The 20991-nt window shown below is 39.0% G+C and overlaps 1 protein-coding gene and 1 long non-coding RNA gene across 4 annotated transcripts in view; one reads left to right on the top strand and one right to left on the bottom strand.

The window, feature by feature from the left end:
• Positions 1 to 1762: 1762 nt before the first annotated feature.
• Positions 1763 to 5073, bottom strand: LOC141502024 (uncharacterized). Its single transcript, XR_012472369.1, has 3 exons — positions 5015 to 5073; positions 3306 to 3468; positions 1763 to 1836 (listed from the first exon to the last, which is right to left on the bottom strand). It is a non-coding gene; the product is annotated as an uncharacterized LOC141502024 (long non-coding RNA).
• Positions 5074 to 11624: 6551 nt separating this feature from the next.
• TXNL1 (thioredoxin like 1) overlaps positions 11625 to 20991 on the top strand; it is a 41639-nt gene continuing 32272 nt past the window's right edge. For 2 of the 3 annotated variants that reach the window (XM_074207139.1, XM_074207141.1), the window contains exon 1: positions 11625 to 11908. In XM_074207139.1, the coding sequence (XP_074063240.1) occupies positions 11811 to 11908 (98 nt within the window). In that variant the 5' untranslated portion in view covers positions 11625 to 11810. The remainder of the gene's footprint in view (positions 11909 to 20991) is intronic. The other variant, XM_074207140.1, reaches the window with a different exon arrangement.

Consider the following 20991-nt stretch of genomic DNA (forward strand, 5'->3'; position numbering starts at 1 on the left):
TGAATGGAATGAAAGGGATGAAATGGTAGACAGATGGTATGCAAGAGTCAAAGGAAGTTTTTTTTTTTTTTTTAATGACTCAGGAGACTCAAACAGCCCTGCAGGCAGATGGAAAGCAACTGAGAGCAAGGGATTGAAAATGCCTGAAAGGAAAATTGCTATACTAAGGTCCTAAAGGAGCTTGAACTTCCTATTTTTTTAAAAGCACAGTTAATCCATTGGTAAAGAAAGTAAATATCCCTTCATTTACTTGCTCATATTTTATTTGGACATTCATATCTTTGTTTTGAATACTTACCCTGAACTTTACGATTATTTTTCTAAATTGTCTTGATATAATCTTTAAGTTGCAAAATTCTGAGTTTCTAATTATTACCAGTATATTAGGAATGGAAATTTTTTAGTAGGGTCAGGAATTCAATTCTTCATGTGCTACAGTCACATGCACATACATAGTTTGAACTTCCCCCTTAATCTTTTTGAAGCTAGGATAAATCCTTTGCATTGGTCCATCCAATTCTCATCATGCACCAGCAACTAATACCACAACTATTACCTCAAAGAAGTTCTTAGAAACATTGAAGGAATCAAACTGAGATGAAGTTAGCATTTATCAATTGGAAAATGTTTATACCCATATTTTAACTTTTTTAAAATAGAAATGAGTTATATTTTATCAGAATTTTTTTCTAAGAACATTTATATATTCATATGATTTTTTCTTTTATTAGTGATATAATACATTATGTTAAGAGTTTTCCCTATGTTAAATCATTCCTACATTCCTGGTGTCCCATTAGACATAGCGTATAATCTTTGTAATTGATTATTATAATCTTTTAGCTAGAATTTTATTTAGGATTTTTGCATTCATATTCATTAATGAAATTGGTCTATAATTTTCTTTCTCTATTTTTGTTCTTCCTGTTTTTAGGTATCAGTATTATATTTGTTTCATAAAAGCAGTTTGATAGGATCCTTTCTTTGTCTATTATTCCAAATGTTTTATTTATTACTGGAATTATTTGATCTTTAAATATTTGATAGAATTTACTTGTAAATCCATCTAGCCCTGACCCTTTTTTTCCTGAGGTAGCTCCTTTATGACCTGTTTGTCTACCTTTTAAAAATATCACTTTCTTTACTATCATCAATACAATTTTGTATGTAAAATCCTGAATCTGATTTTAAGAAATTACTAAGACATTCTTAAAGCCTGAATTTTCATAATATATAAATTTGGAAGGCAATCGTCTATGTATATACTACTTTAAGAAAACAGTCTAATCCCATTTCTTTCTCAGATTTTACTTTTCCATTTAACTAAACTGAATGTAAATGTTTAAATTACATGTTTAATTTATAGTCTAATCCCCCCCCCCCCCGGAGGATATTGCCACAGATACAGGCTTAAAATTGTAAGATATTCCTACTTGTATCCTATTATAATAATTCTGAGATGTTCTAGTATCAATTTACTATTTAATAGACTTAGTATTCACAAACTTCTTGATTATAGAGATACATTTTTATATCTTGACCAAGCTGTGGGATCTCTGCCTACCACGATAAACAAGACAGGTTTGGGTAAGCAAACAATTTTTAGGGTGTCTTTTCTAGTCCCTTCCTCACATCAGGAGTTAAGCGGTGTGACCCTTAAATGGGCTACTCAGACACCCAGGGCTGCTGGATCTCAGTGCTGCTTTCAGTGGGAAAATAGCCCTAAGACCTGGCCTACCTGTGTGCTGAATTATGACGACAACTCCCAGTGCATCTGTACCTGCTGCTTCGGCACTTGCCTGTCGCCAGAGGACTTTGAGGAATGGTTCCAAGAAGCTGTGGAGCCACAGGTGAGAGTTAGGTGACTCAGGTGGACATCATAGGTAGAAAGCAGCCCTGAAAAGGGCTCGGCAGTTCTCACACCAGAGGTACTAGTTTTCTTGAACATACCCACACCCCAAATAGATGCTATACAGATTTTGTCAGCAGAGAGAAACAGATTAACCAGTAAAGAATGCTCCAGAGGCAGGTAGGTGGCATAGTAGATAGAACACCAGTCCTGGAGTCAGGAGTACCTAAGTTCAAATCCAGCCTCGGACACATGATAATTGCCTAGCTGTGTGACCTTGGGCAAGTCACTTAATCCCATTGCCTTAAATAAATAAAATTTTAAAAAATAAGAACCACTCCAACAAAACACTAAACAGAGTCAGGATGTATTCTTTTTCAGCAAGCTCTGTAGACAACAAAATGGGTTCTGGATGAAAAAAATTTAAAATATTCTCTGTTTCATCCCTTCTAAACCTTCTGCTTAGCTCAAACTCCAGGCACTCCAGTGCTCTCTGTTTCTTGGATCATAGGAGCACACATGTCAAGCTGGAAGGAACCCTGAGGTTACCTAGTCCTAACCTCTCATTTTATAGATGATGAAACAGAAAGGAAGAGAGGTTCAGTAATTTATTCCATCATGTCTGCCTTCACTTTCTTTTTTTTAAATTGATATTTTATTTTATTTTCTCAATTACATGTCATGAAAGTTTTTCAACATTCATTCACATGCACATTTTTATATTACAACAGTCAGGTGAATATTATACATACACATTTGTATCTAGCATGTTTACAGAGTAGTCATTTTCAGTATGAGGGAAAAGAAAGAAAACCTTTAGATAGGAAAGAAATAAGAGAATTTTTTAAAAAGAATATTATGTTCATTCAGATTCTGGAGGATTTGGGGGACTTTTATTTTGTTTTGTTTTTCTTCCTCTGAATGAGGATAGCATTGTCCATAGACGGTCTAATAGGGTTGTCCTAGCTCTCTGAACCACTGAGAGGAGCTGCATCTGTTGTTAATGTGTGCAATATTCTCTTGGTTCTCTCCCTTTGCTCAGCATCAGATCCTGTAACTAATTCCATGCTTCTTTAGAGTCCAACCATTCTTTGTTTCTTATAAAACAACAATATTCTATAATATTCATATACCATAACTTGTTCAGCCATTCCTCAATTAATGGGTATCCCATCAATTTCCAGTTCTTATCTGCCTTGACTTTATTCCCAGATTTGATACTATGGTCTATAATTTCAACTTTATACTATCCTCAGTATATTTTTTTATCCTTAAATATCTTTGATCCCTTGCCTGTCACAGCTCACGCAAAATCTTTTCATCATCATTTGAAACCTCAGAATCATCCTCAACTCTTCATCCTCTTTTCACCACCACCCATTTATTAATCATATGCCAAATCCTATGTTATATAGTATTCACATCACTAACATTTCCCCTTTTTCTTTGTACTTACATAGCCACTATATTTGTTCAGACCTTCATTTTTTCTTATCCAGAATATTTCAGTAACATCCTCACTGTTCTTCCTGCTTCCCTCCGAATCATTGTCCAAATCATCCTCCAAAAGCACAGGTTCAAACATGTCACTTTCCTGCTCAAGAATCATTAGTGGCTCCCTGTTGCCATTAGAATTAAACACAAAGTTCTAAGTTTAGAATTTAAAGTCCAAAGTCTCTTGGCCCCAGACTATTTTTCAGACTTATTTTACATTATTCCCTTTTCCATACTCTCCATTCCAGACCCACTGACCCATTTTGTGTTCTCTAAACTCAGCATTCCATCTCCCATCTTGTGTTTCTATGCCTTTTGGAAATCTGTCCTAGGGAGAACAGGATGAGTTTAAGTAAAAGAATCTGCATCCCCCTCCACCTTAATTAACAGTTGGCTAAATGTTAGGATCTATGATCTGCTGCTTTCCCAAGGGAAAGGGTTGAGGAATGAACTAAGGAGTCAGGAGTTACAGGAAAGACTAAAGGACAATCTGGGAATGTGGCAGCAACTTGGATAAAGAAAGTCATTTTTAACTCTGCATAGATAGATGGGAGGAATTCTCTCGGGGCTGCTTCTCTACATCACAAGGTCCTTCTCAATTATGCCTATCACAAAGGCAAATGGGTAGGAAGGAATTTTCTCAAGACTGTGTCTTAGATAGAGGGGAATTTTCTCCAGGTTTGTATTTCTATATCTCAAGGTCTTTCTCAGGCATAAGCTCCAATGCCAAATTATAGTTTATCCCATCATATATGTAAATGTTATATATCCCTAAGGACATCCTGGTGGCACAGTGGATAGAATACTGATCCTGGAATCAGGAGCAAAGGAGTTTAAATTTGACCTCAGACACTTGACATTTACTATCTGTGTGATCTTAACCCTGATTGCCTCATATCCAGGACCATCTCCAGTCATTCTTATACTGATCCAGATGGTTTTGGAGGAGAAAGTGAGGCTAGTGACTTAGCACAGCAGCCTCCTTCCCCGCCCCCCGCCCCCCCCCCCCCCCGATTCAATTCAGATGCTTGTCATGGCGTCACCTCCTCTGATGTCATGGTCTTCTTTGAGAATAATGAACAAACATCATCATCATCATCTCCCCCCCCCCCCCCAAAGTAGGATGTAAACTAATGGAAGGCAGGCCCTGTGTTCTATGGGTCTTTGCCACTCTGATCTCTCATCCCAGATCTCTGAAAGTATAATTCGTCTTGGTGTCACAATACATATTTTTTTTCCCTTTTTGATTTGTACCTGTGACTTCATCATTTTCTAGAGTGGAAACGCCCTCTACTGGTGCAGATTAACAACTCCTTTGTAACTTAAAAGTTTTAGCAAATTTCTTAAGGACAGGCCAATGAGCACATGAACATATAGCAAGTGTCAGAGGCAGGACTTAGAATCATAGGATCATAGACTTTTATTTAAAAAATACTTTGGAAAGCATATTATAAATCCTTCTCATTTTTATATATGAAGAAACCCAAGTTAGCAAGGTTAAGTGATTGCTAGAGGTCATACTGTTAGCCAAAGCCAGAATGCAACACTGTAAAACCAAGTCTCTCTGTATTACCATGTCTTTCTACTCCAAATGAACCTTCTATCAACTTTACCATAATAGCCCTCAATATTTCATTACATATTGTATGTAACACCTTGGGACCTTCTCACCATATGCTCCCCCTCTTGCTGTCACCCTTAAAACTATAACCTGTGAACTTCATTCATGCATTTACTTTTACTAGTTCAACTAAAAGGCATATTAATTTAAGGCAACAAACATTTAATCAACAATGCAACATAGATGACATGAAAGTTCTACACATATACCTTTGTACACCAGAGAAGAAAAAGTCACTTTTGAGAGAATATGATTGGTTGGTTGATTATTGTCCTTTATTATTGAAGACCAAAATGACATCACTATGTTTGAGACGAATTGCAGTGTATCTGACTGTGACTGTGACCATTATGAGCTCGGAATACTCTACCACAGGTTGGGCAAAAATAATTCATGTGAACACCTGGGGTGGCTACTCTAATCTTATGGATGTTATGCTTCCCTTGAGCTGCTTCAATTCTGTTCTTTTCATAGAATGTAGCGCCATCACTGATGAAGGCATGCCATGTTGGACTGTACTGTGCCAGAGTCTCCCATGCTGAACAATCAATTCTAAAGTTCTCAAAAGAGACCATACCCAGTATCACTTCTTCTGACCACCTTGTGAGCACTTGTCCTGTTTGAGTTCTCCATAGAATAGTCTTTTTGACAAGCATACTTATGGTATTCTAATAATGTGTCTAGTCCATCATAGTTGCACTCTCTGTAGTCATGTTAGAATGCTAGGCAGTTTAGCTCAAGAAAGAACCTCAGTGTCTGGAATCATCTCCTGCCAGGTGATCTTCAGAAGTGATTCAGTTTCCTGACATGGCCCTGGTAGACTGTCCAGGTTTCACAGGCTTATAGAAATGAGGTCAGAACAATAGCTGAGTAGCCAGTAAACAAATGTAACTGTGGCAACTTATATTATCTGATGGTGTAGAGCTACCATTATTCTCTAATCAAATCAGCCAAGGCAATATGCATTTATTAAATACTTAACAATGTGACAGGAACTGTCTTAAGGGCTAGATATACCAAAAAAAAGGCAAAAATATTCAAGAAATTTACTTTCTAACTATACAGGACAAATTGATATTCAGAAGAGAGAAGGCACTAACATTAAGAGGAATTGGCGAAAGACCTTTTTTTAGGTTTTTGCAAGGCAAAAGGGGTTAAGTGCCTTGCCTAAGGCCTCACAGCTAGGTAATTATTAAGTATCTGAGACCAAATTTGAATTGATTCCAGGGCTGGTGCTCTATCCACCATGCCACCTAGCTGCCCCTGAGAAATACTTCTTGAAGAGGTAGAATGTTAGTTGGAACCTGAAGGAAGCTGGAGAAGCCAGGAAGGAGAAATAAAGAAGGGAAGAATTCCAGGAATGTATAACAGTCAGTGAAAATGCACAGATGAAGAGAGTCTTGTGGGAAGAACAGTAAGTAAGCCAATATCACTGGTTAGCAGAAAATGCAGAAAGAAGTAAGTATAAGATCAGGTAACAAAGGACTTTAAAAACCAAACAGAGGGTGCTATATTGGGTCATGGAAGTATTGGGATTCATTGATTCAAAAGACATGGTCAAGCTTGTGCTTTAAAGATCACTTTGACAAGTGAGTGGAAGATGGCCTGGAATGAGGAGACCATTGAGTCAGGAAGATCAATCAAAAGATCTTTGGCAATAATCAATTCATAAGTTGATGAGGACCTATACCAGAATGGTGGCAGTTACAGAGGAGAGAAGAGACATATAACAAGACAAAAACTGAAAAAACTTAGTATCTGTATAGGGGCTCTAGGCATGAGAAATTAAGGGTAATATCTAGGTTGCAGGGAGAAAAGTGGTACCCTTGAAAGTAACTGGGAAATTAGGAATAGGGAAGGATCTTAGAGGAAAAGATAATGAATTCAGTTTTGGATATGCTGAGTTTGTACCTACTGAGTTTATCTTATTTTTAAAAAATTGTTTTCTACCAGGAAGCCCTACAACTGCATCTGCTTTCTGCTGTCATCTTTTGGCCTACATTTGGCATGGGGCAATTCCTAGGCTCTGAGTTGAGATGAAGGACCCCCCCCCCCAACCTGCTCCTCCTCCAAGCCTCATCTAGGAGCAAGCAAAGAAAGCCCTGAGGTGTCTAAGACAATCTTTTGAACTCATTTTTATCTTGATGTTGCTTCACCATTTTGGAATACATTTTTGTTTACCTGGAATGAGATTACTTTCCATCTTCCTGCTTTTTCCTCTATTCTCATCTTTTTTGATCCTTCTGGAACATTTAAAACTGTCAACCACCCCCTCTCTTCCTAGATAACTCTCCCTCATTCTCCTGCTATGGATCTGGTTACTTCTCAGGCTCCTTAGGTTCTATCTTGTGTTCTTTTCTCTTTACAAGCTCTCTCTCTCTCTGTGTGATCTCATCAATTCCCCTGAGCTCAGTTATCATCTCTGTGCAGAGAGGTGCCAGATCTATATATCTAGCTCAGCTTTCTCTCTTGAGTTCCTAGTTTTCTTTCATCAATTGCCCACTGGACATTTCTAGCTATATTTATTTAAGTATTTCAAATCAAAATATCCAAAACACAACTCATTACCCTTTCTCCTACAAATCCAGTCCCTTTTACTAACATCCTTTCTCTTGAGGGTAGCCACTGACCTTCCAATCATACAAACTCATAACCTCAGAGTCAGAATAACTGGCTCTGTCTTCATCTCTACAGACAATCAGTTGTGAAGTTTTATCACTTTTACCTCCATAACACCTCTCTCTAATGCCCCTCTCTGACCATTCCTAGAGCTCTTACTTTATTTCAGCTTCTCATTACCACTCATCTGGTCTATTATAAGGAAGGAACAGCAAAAAGCAACAAATAGGTAAGTAAGTTGATGATAGAGTAGTGGATAAAGCCCTAGTCCCAGAATCAGGAAGACCTGAAATCCCATCTAGCCTTAGACAATTAGCAGCTGTATGACTTATACAATCAGCTTCCTCAATTATAAATTGGGGATAATAACAATTTCTTTGTGGAGATTAAATGCAATAATTTTTTGAAAATTTTATTTATTTATGGCAATGGGTTTACACAGGTCACACAGCTAGGCAATTATTGTCTGAGGCCAGATATGAACTCAGGTCCTCCCTGACTCCAGGGCCGGTGCTCTATCTACTGTGCCACCTGCTGTCCTTGATAATAATTTTTAGAGGACTTAGCATAGTGCCTGGAATGAAATAGGTCCTGTAATATTTATTCCCTTTCATTTCTCAAGGCAAGTTTTGCTGGATTGTAGAGTGCAGGAAGGGATGTGATATGTAATAAAGCTGGACAGGTAGGTTGGAGTCCCATTGTAAAGGATTATAAATGACAGAGGAGTTTATGTTTGAGTCTACAGACAATAAAAAGGGAGCCACTGAAGTGTATTGAGTAGGAGGATGATCTGGAATGAAGTAGTCAAAGACTTGAAGTGTAGTGACAGTCAGGAATTTATTTGAATGATCCAGATGAGTTTATTTTAGGGGTGGGGGTGGGAGGTGATAGTCAGACATACACTTAAGGAAAATCACTGGCACTGTGTGGAGGATGGATTACAGAAGAGATAGGCTTGTGAAAGGGAGCTTATATAGGAGAGTAATTACAGTGGAACAGGTGAGGTTATGCTAGGGTTCTAGCAGAATGGATGAAGCATTTATTACTATGTGCAAACCCCTAGAGATACAAAAAAGAAAAGTATCATAGGTCCTGCTTTCAAGAAGTTCAAAGCTAAGGACTGAAACAAGTATTTGTAGAGAGAAGGGGGTTGATTCAAGAAATGGTGAGGAGGGGTGGCTAGGTGGCGCAGTGGATAGAGCACTGGTCCTGGAGTCAGGGAGTACCTAAGTTCGAATGTGCCTCAGACACTTAATAATTACCTAGCTGTGTGGCCTTGGGCAAGCCACTTAACCCCATTGCCTTGCAAAAAAATCTTTAAAAAAAAAAAAGAGGTGGTGAGGAAGGAGAAGCAAGACAGGGTTGCTAGTCACATGGGTTAATGAATGAGCTTGAGGAGCTGGGTCTGATGCTGAAGTTGCAGACCTGAATAAGGACAGTGATGTCCTCAGAAACAGGTGTTCAGAAAGAGGGATGGATCTACACATTGTCATGACTCTTAATCCTGCGTGACTCCTCTGTTCCCTAAAAACAAAGGCTAGGGTGAGGCTTTTTTCCCCCAGGACAGTTGAGGAGCAGGGACAAAACAAGTACTATGGGGTGGGGGGGAGGGAAGAGATGTTGTCCTGTCCCGTCGGGGGTGTCCAGGTTGGTTAACAGTCCCAGATACTGAAGCTTGGAAGTTAAGGGGAGAGTTTGGAAGTTTGTATGTTGGATGGAGAGGGAGAAGTGAGGAGGAGGATGATAAGATAGAGACATTCATATATTCATTCATACATTCATAACTTCACATTATGCAAAGCCCTCTCCTGACAGGAGCTGAACATTGCTGTCTTGGGCTGGGGACCTCCCAGATACTGAAGCTGCACTGGTTGTGGGGCATAGAGCCACTGAGGGAGGGGATCACAAAGAGCCCTTTGAGGGGAGGGGAGCCCTTTGAGGGGATGGGAAGGTCTGTGGAAGGGCCCATTTACATGAAGAGAGAACTGTCTGTAATGGGAACCTCAGCAACATGCTTTTCCATCATTCACACATTGTCAACCCTCCATCTAGATACTGGGTTATTCCTGTCATCTACCTTCTCTGCTCTTACCATTCCGTTTTGGAACTGCTATAAGCCCCAACCAAACTCTGTTCCCCAAACCATGTAGCTGTCCACCTGAGCCATTTTACCATTTGCCCTGATCCTGACCACTTTCTCTCTACCAAGAACTGCATTGTCCAAACTATACTTCCAGAATGTCTTAGGGGAGCTAATTTGTCCAGTTTTGTAACTCTGATCCTAGGGCTGAGTACTAACTCTTACTATGAGTTCAAACTCATCTAGTCCATTATATTTACCCAGTTCCCCAATAAGACAATGCTTCTCATGCCATCTATCCATCTTCCTGCAACATTTCAACATGAGACTCACTGCTACTCCACACCCCCCAGTGACTAGCATTCTACTTTGCAAGTAGGGTAAAAAGGGCTCATGATTCTTAAAGTGTAGCAAACAAAGCAGATTATAATACTTCTTCGTTAATGATGGGAGATGTTGTAGAGAGAAAAACAAGTTATAGTAGTTTTTAAGATATATGGGATAATAGTGGCGTTTGAACCAGGCTCACTGGAAGGCTGGTGCTACCTGGACAGTATTAGGGAAGTTCAGAAGAGGGGTGATTTTTGGGAAGAGTTTTCTTTTGAACTTCCTGATTTTGAGACATTTATAGGGTGTCTGATACATGTCAAACAGGAAAGATAATCTTTGCATGACTTTTACTCAAAAAAAGTGATAGTATTAGTTATTAGCAGGCTGTGCACAGGGTAAAAGAGGTGAATCTTTTAGATTAGCAAGAGATTTCAAGAATGTAGTAGTTAGTTGAATTAGGTGGGAATGAGCATGGTGTTCCCAGTTCTCTAAGGAACCTGACTTGTAGATGTCTTTAGTTTTAATTACCTAAGTTGCCCTTCCTTGCCAGCAAAATCCTGCAGATCCAAAGGCATTATTAGGATAAGGCCTGATCCTGTGGTTTCACTGACATTGGCAACTTCAGCAGGGGGGAAACTCTCTCTACCAAGGCAGGTGGCCACATTCAGTCTCTGTTAACTGTAAATGCTGCCTAGAACACTGGAGGCCAGTGATTCGTCCAGGATCACACAGCCAATGTGTCTGGAAGAGAGTGACTCTGGGAGGTGAAGGTGAAGAGCGACTATGTTAATAATGATGACAGCACTGAGATGGCACTTGGAGGTGAGCAAAGCGTTTTACATAAACTGGTATTTGATCTGCCCAGCAACCTGGTCATTGTTCAGTCCTGTCCAACTCTTCTTGACCCTGACCCCATTTGGGGCTTTCTTGGCAAAAAACACTGGAATGTTTTGCCAATTCCTTTTCCAGCTCATTTTATGGGTGAGGAGACTGAGGCAAACAGGGTTAAGTGACTTGTCAGGGTCACACACACAGTTTGAGGCTGAATTTTAACTCGGAGCTTTCTAAAAAACTCCAGCACGGGAACTCTTATCCCTTGCACCACCTGGCAGTGCGTAAGATGGCATCTTGCTGTGGTTAACCCCATTTCACCGACGAGGAAATTCCGGCTAATTCTAGGCCCCGCTGGCCAGCTGGTGGGTGTCCGGGAAGCACGTGAATTTGTCTCCCTGGGCTAGGTTGTCTAAGACTCGGGCACTAGGCCCGGGCCTGGCTCTTTCCTCCCAGACCCACGAGCTCCGACACGAGGGAGCGGAAGTGACGCGGCACGCTCGCGTCCGCACTCTGGGGAAGTGCCAAGAAGACCAGCCGGCGGCAGTATCCTTCGCGCCTGCGCAGCCCAACTTCCGGGGCGGGAGCTTGAGGGCCAGACGCGACTGGAGCGGGCGGGGGGAGGCGCTTCCCTTTCTGGATCGGAATCGCCGGGCGGCGCGGAAATGACGCACGGAGGGCGGGCGCGGGTCCTCCTACCCGCGCGCTGGGAGGGGAGGGGAGGGGGGAGGAGTGACGAGGAGTGGAGGCCGCCGGCCGGCGCGGGGGCCGCTGGGTGCTCCCCCGCTTCCCCTTCCTGGCCTCTCCCGCCCCTTCTCCGCCTCCCCGCCCCCAGCCCGGCGGCCGCCCCGCTCGGCCCCGAGCGTGACTCGGCACGTCGGGCGCGGCGAGGAGACTCGGCCGCAGCGTCAGCGCGCCTCCGTCCCGCTCCCCCGGGGCGGCCTCCCTCCTCGCTCCGGAGCCGCCGGTGCAGCCCCCCCGCCACCATGGTGGGAGTGAAGGTGGTCGCCACCGACCCGGATTTCCAGCCGGAGCTGAGCGGGGCGGGATCGAGACTCGCCGTGGTCAAGTTCACCATGAGAGGGTGAGGCCCCGGCCCCGGCCCGGCCCCGCGCCCGGGCCTCCCGCTAGGCCTCGGCCCGCAGCCGCGGCTCTCCGTGCCCGGGGGAGGTGGGGGGCTCCGCCTGCGCCGCGCTGGGCGTGCTCCCCGGCCCCCAGTCGGCCGGCACCCGCACTCCGGGCGCGCCCGGTGCCTCCCTCCCCTTCGCCCGGCGCCGAACAGCCGCGTAATCGCCCCCAGGCCGGGGAGGCCCTCGGGTTTCCGCCCCCGCAGTGTCGAGTCCGGGACCTCTGCTTTTGGGTTACAGAAGTACATTTTGGTAACTTAATTTCGCTATAATTGACTCCCTTTATAGGATTTGTGAACATCCTGGGAAAGCCCTCGCTTAACTCTCAAAAAGTCCATGACCCGCAAAATTGGAAAAAAAAAGGTTCGGAATGTTTGGGAGTTGGCTTGACGGTCTATTTTATTTAGCAACTTTTTTTGAAACATCCCTGGAAGGAGTTCATGGACCTAACTAACTCTCCAAAGAGTCCAAGTTGCGAGCAACAAGAACAACAACAAAAACGATTCAGGGCCGTTAAGAGTATCCTCAATGGTTTATTTCATTTATTTCTATTTATTAACCTTACCATAAATTTGATGAAGTTGTGTGTGTGTGTACGCTTAGGCTCTTGAATTCAAGCCCTAGATTTCGAGTATATGTTCCAAAGGGAAACGTAAACTAGTGGTCTAATTGTTTCACTAGTGAACCTATGATCTTAGGATATTTAGATCTTATTGCAGAAGATTAAAATTCTGTTGTATTTTTAAGAGGGCCACTTTTAACAACCTGTGGCTAAAACAGTAATAGGAACGGGGATCTTTAGCAAGGAGACTCTTTAGAGAACAATGACTATTTAAATCAAAGAATTTACCAGTTTTTCCTTCACCCCTATGTAAGTTGTTTGTTCTCTGACTTTTATCTTTTTGGCTCCTTTCTACCTCTAAATCTATGATCCTTACAACAATACCTTCAGTTGGAAGAGAGGCAAAATGACTGAAGTCAAACTTTGTACAAAACATTTTCTCATTCAGTCCCATTAAAAATAGGGAATAGATTTCTAATGGTAGTGGATCTCGACCAGGAGTCAGCTTTTGAGGAAGATGGGGGGATAAGTATCCCCTACAGCTATGTCACTGTCAAGTCTACTGAGGTGGAATTTTATCCTTTAAGCATTAATAAAGCAAGAGTTGAATTTCATACACATTACTTCAAGGATTCTTTAACAGTAATTACAATATGTGGTAACTGGATTTTCCAGTAACATATTTTATCAGGTTTCATGAAGTATAACATGAAACTGAAACTGATTTTCATGACTTTTGACTAAAACAAGTGAGAAGGTTATTTTTAAAAAAGGAACTAATGTTTTGTTTCATGGATATACTGAGTTCTATCCCAGTTCATGAGGAGAGTAGAAAGTGTACTGACTGAAGGTAGAGGTTCATCTGTGACACTAGGGGAAGTCATTTAACCTTCTTGATCTCCAGTTTCCCAAACTCAAAAATGGAAGGCTTGGCCTAACTTCTGAGGTTTGTGGACTTGTTTTTTAAAACAATATTTTTTGACAGCCATTGAAATACAATGGGTTTCATTTGTAAAAATGCATTTTATGCATTTGAAGACATTCTGAGGTGTCCATAGACTTCATCAGATTGCTAAAGGGGGGGTTATTACCCAAAAGGTTAAGAATTCCTTCTGTAAATCTGTGTTTCTCCCATTTTTATTTAGTAAGGGGAAAGGGAAATGGTAGGTGGTCAGGAAATGCTTTTTGGATTACAGAGAAAAATTTACGTATATATTACTAGCCTTGCACAATGCTTTTGCCCATAGGCAATTGTTTAAATTGAATATTGTGTACTTTTGACCAGTGAATTCAGTAACTTTACATTATTCAATGTCTTTTTGCTGACTTGTTTACTTTGGTGCATGGAATAATTTAGACCTTTTCTGAAAATTTAGATTAAGGACAAACTTGATAAATTAATTTGGAGATACTTTTAGTTCAAAAATCTACTTAGTAGGAAATCCTTAATAATATTTATACTTTTTCATTAGAGATAATTACTTGAATACTTTTTATATAAAATCACAAAAATCTCAAATTTGGAAATTTTTCAAACTTCACAGTCACCTGGTCCAACCTATCACTTTGCAGTAGTGAATCCCTCTCCCACATTTCCAACAAAATGTTAATTCAGCCTTCTCTTAAAATGAGGGGAAACCCATGTCCTGTAGTAACAGCTCATTTTATATTTAGAGAGTACTTAATATTTGTTTTTCCTTCATATGGAAACCTACCTCCCTGCAATTTTAGCACCCTTAGTGCTGCCCTGTAGGGTCGAGCTGAAAAATACAGCTCAGCAATTCATTAATTATTAAGGTTTATGTGAAAACCACAAAGAAAACAGTCTGCCTTCAAGGATCTTGGAATCCACAACTACATAAAGTCCAATTTTTACAAAAAAAGTTTGGATATGGAGTGAGGGAGAACACAAAATATTGAGAGAATGAGGAAAGATGGAGATGGCCTTTAATTTTAAATCTCAAAGGGATTCTAAAAGGAGGAGATGAGGGGGATATTCCACAGAGCCTCAGAGTAGCAGGTAAAATATTTTGTTGAGGTCATATAAATACCAGAGAAGTCAAATTCAAGGTTGAGGGCACTAGCTGCAAAATTCTCAAGTATTGCCAAAACCTAATTAACTTGAAATTGAGAAATGTTTAACAAAATAAAACAATACAGCATAGTTAGTTTTAACTTAGGATTTTCTAAGTCAACTTGCAGCCCCAGGGATCCCTTTCTATTTGCATTTGACAAAACTGATAATTCAGATAGTTCCCCCTCTTGATTCTTCTTGCCTATTACTAAGGCAATTTGAGAAAACATGAGTCATTCGTTCTTTGGCTGAGGACTCACTAGTCCATAATTGAAGACTATCATCACTATGTTCATCTCAAGTACTAGATATATAGGTGCTGGGGATTATAAATTCAAAGAATTAAGAACCTCCTTTCTGAGAAAGCTTACATTCTGTCATAAAATAAACACAAGGTAGTTAGGGAATTTTTGAGAGTCCTAGATTAAATGTAAAAAAAAAGCATCATGTGGATGGTACATTGAGCTTCATCTTTTTGGGCTATCTACTGGGCAAGTACATGTTGAGTGTAGATATAGCCAATGCAAAGGCTTGGAGACTGGAGCTGCAATGTGTGATGAACAGAAAAAAGCCAATTTGGCTAGACTGCAGATTATTGAGAGAGGAGAAAATAATGTGCCTGGAAGGATAGGTTAGAACCAAATTGTGAAGTATCTTAAAAGCCAAATAGGAGTTAAAGTTTGATTCTAGAGGCAATAGGGAACAACTAGAGTTTATTGAATACAAGAGTAATACAGTCAGAGTTAAATTGAAGGAACATCATTTTGGCAGAGATGAATTGAGAGGCTATTGCAGAAGTGCAGGTGGGAGATTATGAGAACCTGAACTAAGGTGGTAGCTGAATATAGAAGATAGAATTGAGAGATGAAGTAGCTATACTTTAAGCAAAGTTTATCAACTGGTAGGTATTAAATTGTTGAGTCAGTTGAATCCAACTTTCTATGACCCTATTTTGTTTTTTTGTTTTTTTTGGCAAAGATATTGGCATGGTTTGTTATTTCCTTTTCCAACTTAATCTACACATGAGGAACTGAGGCAAATAAGGTTAAGTTGACTTGCCCAGTGTCTGAAACCTGATATGAATGTGGCCCTCTATCCACTTTGCCACAAATTGGGTAAGAGGTGTCAGGAATCAGGTAGCAGAGATTTTTTGAAAGGTAATGATATTCTATAGAAATAGGGAAATGTAGAAGGGGGTAGATTAGGGAGGATAACAGTGATAAAGCAACTACCTACTTCTTTAGGCTTTAGTTTTTTGCCTAAGCCTTTATAATTTTTAATCATCTAGAGTCTTTTTGGTGGTATTATTTGTGCCCCATGAGTTGTGTCCATGTGATTCTCTAGAAGTGGGGGGGGGGTAGTCATCAACTTTAAAAATCTGGAGATCCTTTGACACATCCTAGAGAAAATACTCTAGAAAACTAACAGACTTATTTTCAGAGTGACAAAAAACTACCTTGGTAACCTTCAGCAAGGACTTTCCATGACTGATAGATTTTAGTAGTGCTTGTGAATCTATGTCATCATTTCTTTGGAAAACAAGCATCTCCTTAGAATCTCATCTGTTAGTTCTGCATGTACTCTGGTTCATCTTTTTTTTTTTTGTCTTAGTTGCAGTCTTCAAACCTTCTGAAAGAGATTGATTTTCCCCATTGTCTTTAGAGCTTTGTTAACATTGAAGTACTCCTGTCCTTCTCCCCTTTTCTTTTTTTTAAATATTTTATTTGAGTTTTGAGTTTTACAATTTTTCTCCCAATCTTATCCCCCCCGAAAGCAATCTGTCAATCTTTATTTTGTTTCCATGTTGTACATTGATCCAAATTTAGTGTGATGAGAGAGAGAAATCATATCCTTGAGGAAGAAACAAAAAGTATTAGCCTTCTCCCCTTTTCTAAAGAAATTTTTATAATGTTTTCATTTCTCTATTTCCTAAACATTTAAGATTTTCTTTCAGTCATAGTTCAGATTTGGACCTCTAGTCTGGGAAAAGAAGATTAGACAGATACTGTTGCCTACTATCCCTTCACTCCTGTGCCTTTAGGGGCACTTGCCATATTAGCCTTTTTCTGAAATCTAGGAAAGTTGAAAGGAGGAAAAAAATAAGCAGAAAGGACAGGGGATATTTGTTTACTTATCTTTTCCACTTACTCTTGTTAGGATACTTTAGTATCCTAACAACATTCGTTCACCTAAAAAAAAAAGAGATTTTTGATAAAGAGAAGCTTCTAATGGTGATGATATTAATTCAAAGCATGAGAAAGTTGGTATATTTATGAGAATGCCTAGATATGGAAGATAATTTCCTTCCCTTCCTGTTACCAATATTTTATTAGGAATGAGTGAAACTTGATTTACTTTCTGGAGTAGGGTGTTTTGTTACAAATGAAATTCCAGTTAAGTGTGGGTCCTACTTGAATATGAATAATAGTTAATTAGAGCTTTGTAACTTTGATTTTTAACAATTTTCAAGGAACCTTGTTTAATTCTATTAAAATATTTTTATTTTGTTTTTATTTACATTTAAATTTGTTTTTCAATTAACAAGTCTATTTTCCCCTCCCTATTCCCATATATCCTTAAGAAGAAAAGAGAAACTCCTTGTGACAAAAATACATAATCAAACAAAACAAGTTCCCACATTATCCATGTCCAAAAAAAATTACTCAAATCTTTTAAAAAAAATTTTTTTTATTTAAAGCAGTTGGGTTTAGTAACTTGCCCAAGGCCACACAGGTAGGCAATTAAGTGTCTGAGGCTGGATTTGAACTCAGGTCCTCCTGACTCCAGGGCCAGTGCTGTGTCCACTGTGCCATCTAGCTGCCCCCAAATTACTCAATCTTTATCAAGTCCATCATTTTTCTTAGGAAATGGGTAGCATTCTTCATCATGGATTCTCTGGAATCATGACTTTTATTCACCGGGTGATTAAAGTTCTTCAGTCTTTAAAAGTTGTTACTATTGAAACTGTTCATTGAAAACGATGAAATCAGCCTATATAATTTCTCTGAAATCATCTTGTTCGTTTCATTTTTTTTTTAAGTTTTTGTAAGGCAAATGGGGTTAAGTGGCTTGCCCAAGGCCACATAGCTAGGTAATTATTAAGTGTCTGACACCGGATTTGAACCCAGGTCCTACTGACTCCAGGGCTATTGCTTTATCCACTGCGCCACCTAGCTGCCCCTGTTCATTTCTTATAGCACGGATGGTGTTCCACTACAGAAATAATTTAGTTTTAGAAAAAGTTTTTCATGCTTAATTAACAGAAAACCTTTCCTTTTAGAACTTTCCATTAGAATAAGAATGAATTTTTCTCTCAAGTAGTCTAATTTTTAAAATTCAATGAATTAGAAGTTGACTAGACATTATACAGGTCCTGGGCATAAAAAAGGCAAAAGATGAGAGAGATCTTGATCTTAGGGATCTTTGAGTTGAAGTTGAAGTTCTCACTCAGCTTCAATTTTTTTTAAGGTTTTTGCAAGGCAAATGGGGTTAAGTGGCTTGCCCAAGGCCCCACAGCTAGGTAATTATTAAGTGTCTGAGACTGGATTTGAACCCAGGTACTCCTGACTCCAAGGCCTGTGCTTTATCCACTACACCACCTAGCCACCCCCTCAGCTTCAGTTTTCTGGGAAGCATTAGCAAATCTCTTGACTTTAGTTTTCTGTTTTCTAAAATGTGTGTAATCCTTGTTAGAGAATCAAAAGAGAGTAAGATAAAATTTTAAAACTTTGTTAACTTAAAGTCCAGATAAATGTAAGCTATTTATGTATACATATATACATACTTACACATGCATATTGATAAACTATTCTTTTTTTCTTTCTTTCTTGTTTTTTTGGTACTTGATCTGTAATTATATTGATACTGAGAACTCCCCCGTGAGTTATTGTCTTCTTCATTATAGTCCTAGCCACACTGAGAGATTAAGGGACTTGGGGTCAGAGATGGACCTTAAGCTCAGCTTCTTACTCTCTTTCTGATGCAGGTTTTGTTCCCTGTATACCAAGCCTCTTTCTATCTGGCTCTATGCCTCTCTATCTTTCTTTGTCTCTTTCTACCTCTCTGTTCTCTATTTCTCTCTGTATTTCTGACTATCTTTATCTCTCTTCATTTCTCTGTCTCATACACAGCCTTCCCTTCCTCTGAGCCACCCCACACTCAGAGCAAGCTAATTGTGGTAATATACTTTTTTGTTGTTCCTTTTCTCTCTGACTTATTTCATTTGGTATAGAGTGCAGACTAATCCTCCAATAATTTGGAATACTCGATCATTTGTTCAATGATAGTGTTAATGGGTTGTCTGAGAAACTGAGAGGTTCAGTGATTTACTCAGCTTCACAAACCTGTGTACTTACGTATTAGTTGCAGTTCTAGGTGGTCTTTTAAGACTAGATAAATTCTACAGAATGTGCTGGCCTACTGGAAGTTGGAGTTTCCTATATTCATAATCAAAGACACAATTGATTCTTCTCAGATTATGATATTCCACGATTGTCCTTCTGAAGCATCACCTGGTGTAAATTGGTATAATTGGTATAAAAAAAAGATGGACTTTTTGAACAGTGGGGAAATTTCCAGGTACACTTCACCAATTGCTATTTGATAAGATGTCTTCTGACTCAGTACATTTTCACTAGAATCCACCTCCCCTCTGTCTTTGCATTTCACTAACCTTTATTTTTGTTGGAGATCAATTGATAATTGGCATAAGAAAATGAACACAGTCCTCAAGGGATGACACTCAGTCTGTGATATATCAAATATGCTCCAAATCACCATTAATTAGAAAATTGTAAATTAAAGCAGTTCTTATGTTCTACCTCAGACTTCAGAGTATCAAAGATGATATTTAAAGAAAATTATAAATTTTGGAGGAACTATGGGAAAACAGGCACAACAGTGCTGTTCTTGGACTGTATATGGATACAACCATTGTGAAAAACAATTTGGAATTATACAAAAGTTACTTAAAAGTGTGTGTGCCTTTTGACCTAGCTATATCACTGTTGTCAAAGAGATGGAAGAAAGAGGGAAAGGATCCTTAAAACTGGAGGACATACTTATTGAGGAATAACTGATTATATGTGAATGTGATGGAATACTATTGTACCATAACAAATGAGGAAATAGATGATTTCAGGGAGATGATGGAAAGACTTAAAGAAAATGCTGCAGAGTGAAGCAGAACTAGAGGAACCATTTATACTTTATCATTAGATTATAAAATAAAAAAATTTTTGAAAACTTTTATTATCTGATGAATGAAATGAACAGAACAAGAAGAACCATTAATAGAGCAGTGAGTTGGAGCAAGGAGTTATGCATTTCAGAAAGGAAATGTTGCATGCATTTTCATATGAGGTCACTGTAATTTTATTTAATTTCTCTGCTGTTATCAGACTTTTTGGTAATCTATAAATGTGTATAATGTAAAAACAAAACATCCATATAACAGAAAGTAAATAGGCTTGAAGAATTTATATGTTCAAAGTTACATATTACATATTTAGTTAAGGAACTAAGATTGATACCTAGGTTTTCAGACTCTTCCAGGGTTCTGTTTTAATGTACTACTGTAGTTTTATAAAGGAAGCTCTCTTTAGGATCAATAATTTAGTCTTATCTGCTTTTAATAGTAAGTATCTACTTTCAACTCCTTTTAAAAAATTTTAAATTTCAATTTTATTTTGTTTCAAATTTTATTCTACAACTCCCCCCTTCTACCTCCCACACATTAAAGCAAGAAAATCAAAATTCATTACTAATTTGTAATTAAGCAGACAAATTCATATTGGCCTTGTTAAAAAAAAGAAACAAAACATTTCAGTCATCACCTCTATCTGGAAGTAGGTAGCATGTTTCCTCATGGGTCCTCTGGAACTATGGTTGGTTTTCTTTATATTGAACAGAATTCCTAAAATCTTTCAAAGTGTGTCCTTGCTGTATTGTTGTAGAAATTGTTCTTTTGTTTCTGCTCTACTCACTTTACTTTGTATCAGTTTATATAAGTCTGTTAAAAAGTTTTTCTAAACCATTTAGAGGAATGATTTATTGTACATCTGTTTTACTCCAATCAGCTTAGAGTGATTCCATTAGGAATAGTTATTATAGTGACGTGCTTATCTATTAATATACATTTAGTCAGTTTAGTCAACTAATATTAAAATGGGAATTATATAAATTAATGCATATTTTACATATGTTTAGGGATAATTAGATAAGATAGTCTTTCTTATAATAGATCCCTAACTTTAAACTACAAGCTATAAATTCACTTTTCAGTAATCTTATATAAGTCCCAAGGTTCACTTGTCTAACCACAAGAACACTGATTAGGGGACCTCCATCCTCTTTTTGCTTAATCACCTCAACCATGCCCATTGTGGTTGGGATGTTTTGAAGTG

Source organism: Macrotis lagotis, chromosome X, assembly GCF_037893015.1.
Source record: "Macrotis lagotis isolate mMagLag1 chromosome X, bilby.v1.9.chrom.fasta, whole genome shotgun sequence".
Lineage (NCBI taxonomy): Eukaryota > Metazoa > Chordata > Mammalia > Peramelemorphia > Peramelidae > Macrotis > Macrotis lagotis.